Raw genomic sequence first — 1,427 nt, forward strand, 5'->3', positions numbered from 1 at the left:
CAAATTTTAAGACAACATTAACAATCACTCAAATTTATGCGGCATTTGCGCAACACAGGTTACATATTTGCAAGGTTTACCTATAAGTACAATAGGTATTAACATTTCACTACATTTAGAAAAAATAAAAGTGACCTGTTAGTGACCACATACATCAAAATATACACAACACAAACTGAAGGCAATCATTAATTTTGTCCCCTTCCAATTCATTTGAATGGGCAGTGCTGCCAACTGAAACAACTTTCTTTTTTTTTTTTTTTAATACTTAGTATACCAAGTGCATTTTCTAGAACCCAATCTTTGGTCTAAAAGTAAACAAAAGGAAAAAAAAAACAGTTTTTAAAAGAAAAGGACAAAACAATAAAACGGCCAAAATAATTTCTTGGGCACCTTTACTACGAATGCTTCTTAAATACAAATTACAGTTTAACATTTAAAAACTCTCCCCATAATTTAGGTTGTTCTCAAGGTCTGCGTCCACCATGTAGGTCCATGATAACTTATAATACTGCACACATGGACATCTGGCGGCTCTGAGACTTGTCAGGTTTGAATGAAATGGCAAAGCAGTCACTATTTAGATACACGTTCTACTATAATTTTGACTTCCAAACTTCATATTCTACAATGTATGCTCCCCACATTGCACCTCGCTGACACTCCACACCTTGTTAGAATAATCAACAACCCTAAAGACTGAACAAACGTACAGAAATGGCGGGGGGAGGGGGTGGAGGAGGGGGGTTGGAGGGGGAGGGGGCGCTTAATAAAAAATACCTGGACTTATTTTTTCTTTTAATTATCATTTACAATGCAAATGTGTGTAAAACGTTCACTTACAGTCTGGTCCCGGGGACGTTAATGTATTAAAGGGTTGGAGGAAGACCCCTGGTTCTGATGTGTGAAATAATCGGACAGTCCCCCGGACAGTCCCGTCGTGAAGCTCGGCAGCGAGGGTCTTAGGGACTCGCAGGGCAGCGTGGAGGGCGCCTGCGGCGACGTGGACGAGGACGCGGCCCGGGCGCCCATGGACGTGCTGCTCTGCGAGGTCATGGACGGGTGCGGGACGTGGGGGAAAAAGTAACTGGTCTGGCCCGCGAGCAGGTTGACCGAGCAGGGGTTGAGGGAGTAGGTCCCGGAGCAGGGCACCGACAGCCCGCAGGGCACCGAGGCGGCGAGCGCGGCGGCCGTCAGGTGGTGCGTGGCGTACGGGATCTCCCCGTTGACCAGCCGGTCCACGCTCAGCCCGTTGGCCGTGGAGAAGGAGTGGTTGTTGCCCAGCGAGTTCTGCGTCAACACGGAGCTGTAGGGCATCGGGTGGCTCGGGTAGGCCGACGCCGTGCCGTTGTAGCTCAAAGTGCTGCTGGCGCGGGGGTGGTGGGGGGACAGGAAGGGCGACATGGGCCAGTAGAGGGAGCCGGCGC

At 48.6% G+C, this 1,427-nt stretch overlaps 1 protein-coding gene across 1 annotated transcript; it reads right to left on the reverse strand.

The window, feature by feature from the left end:
• Positions 1-785: 785 nt before the first annotated feature.
• On the reverse strand, positions 786-1,421 carry FOXG1 (forkhead box G1). Its single transcript, XM_006085887.3, has one exon. The coding sequence runs from the start codon at positions 1,402-1,404 to the stop codon at positions 862-864; it is 543 nt and encodes a 180-aa protein (XP_006085949.2). The 5' UTR covers positions 1,405-1,421; the 3' UTR covers positions 786-861.
• Positions 1,422-1,427: the final 6 nt, after the last annotated feature.

This window comes from Myotis lucifugus, unplaced genomic scaffold (assembly GCF_000147115.1).
Source record: "Myotis lucifugus unplaced genomic scaffold, Myoluc2.0 scaffold_22, whole genome shotgun sequence".
In the NCBI taxonomy this organism is placed as follows: domain Eukaryota; kingdom Metazoa; phylum Chordata; class Mammalia; order Chiroptera; family Vespertilionidae; genus Myotis; species Myotis lucifugus.

Coding starts and splice junctions, on each gene's coding strand:
- FOXG1 (XM_006085887.3), bottom strand. CDS start 1,404: ATGTCGCCCTTCCTGTCCCCCCACCACCCCCGCGCCAGCAGCACTTTG.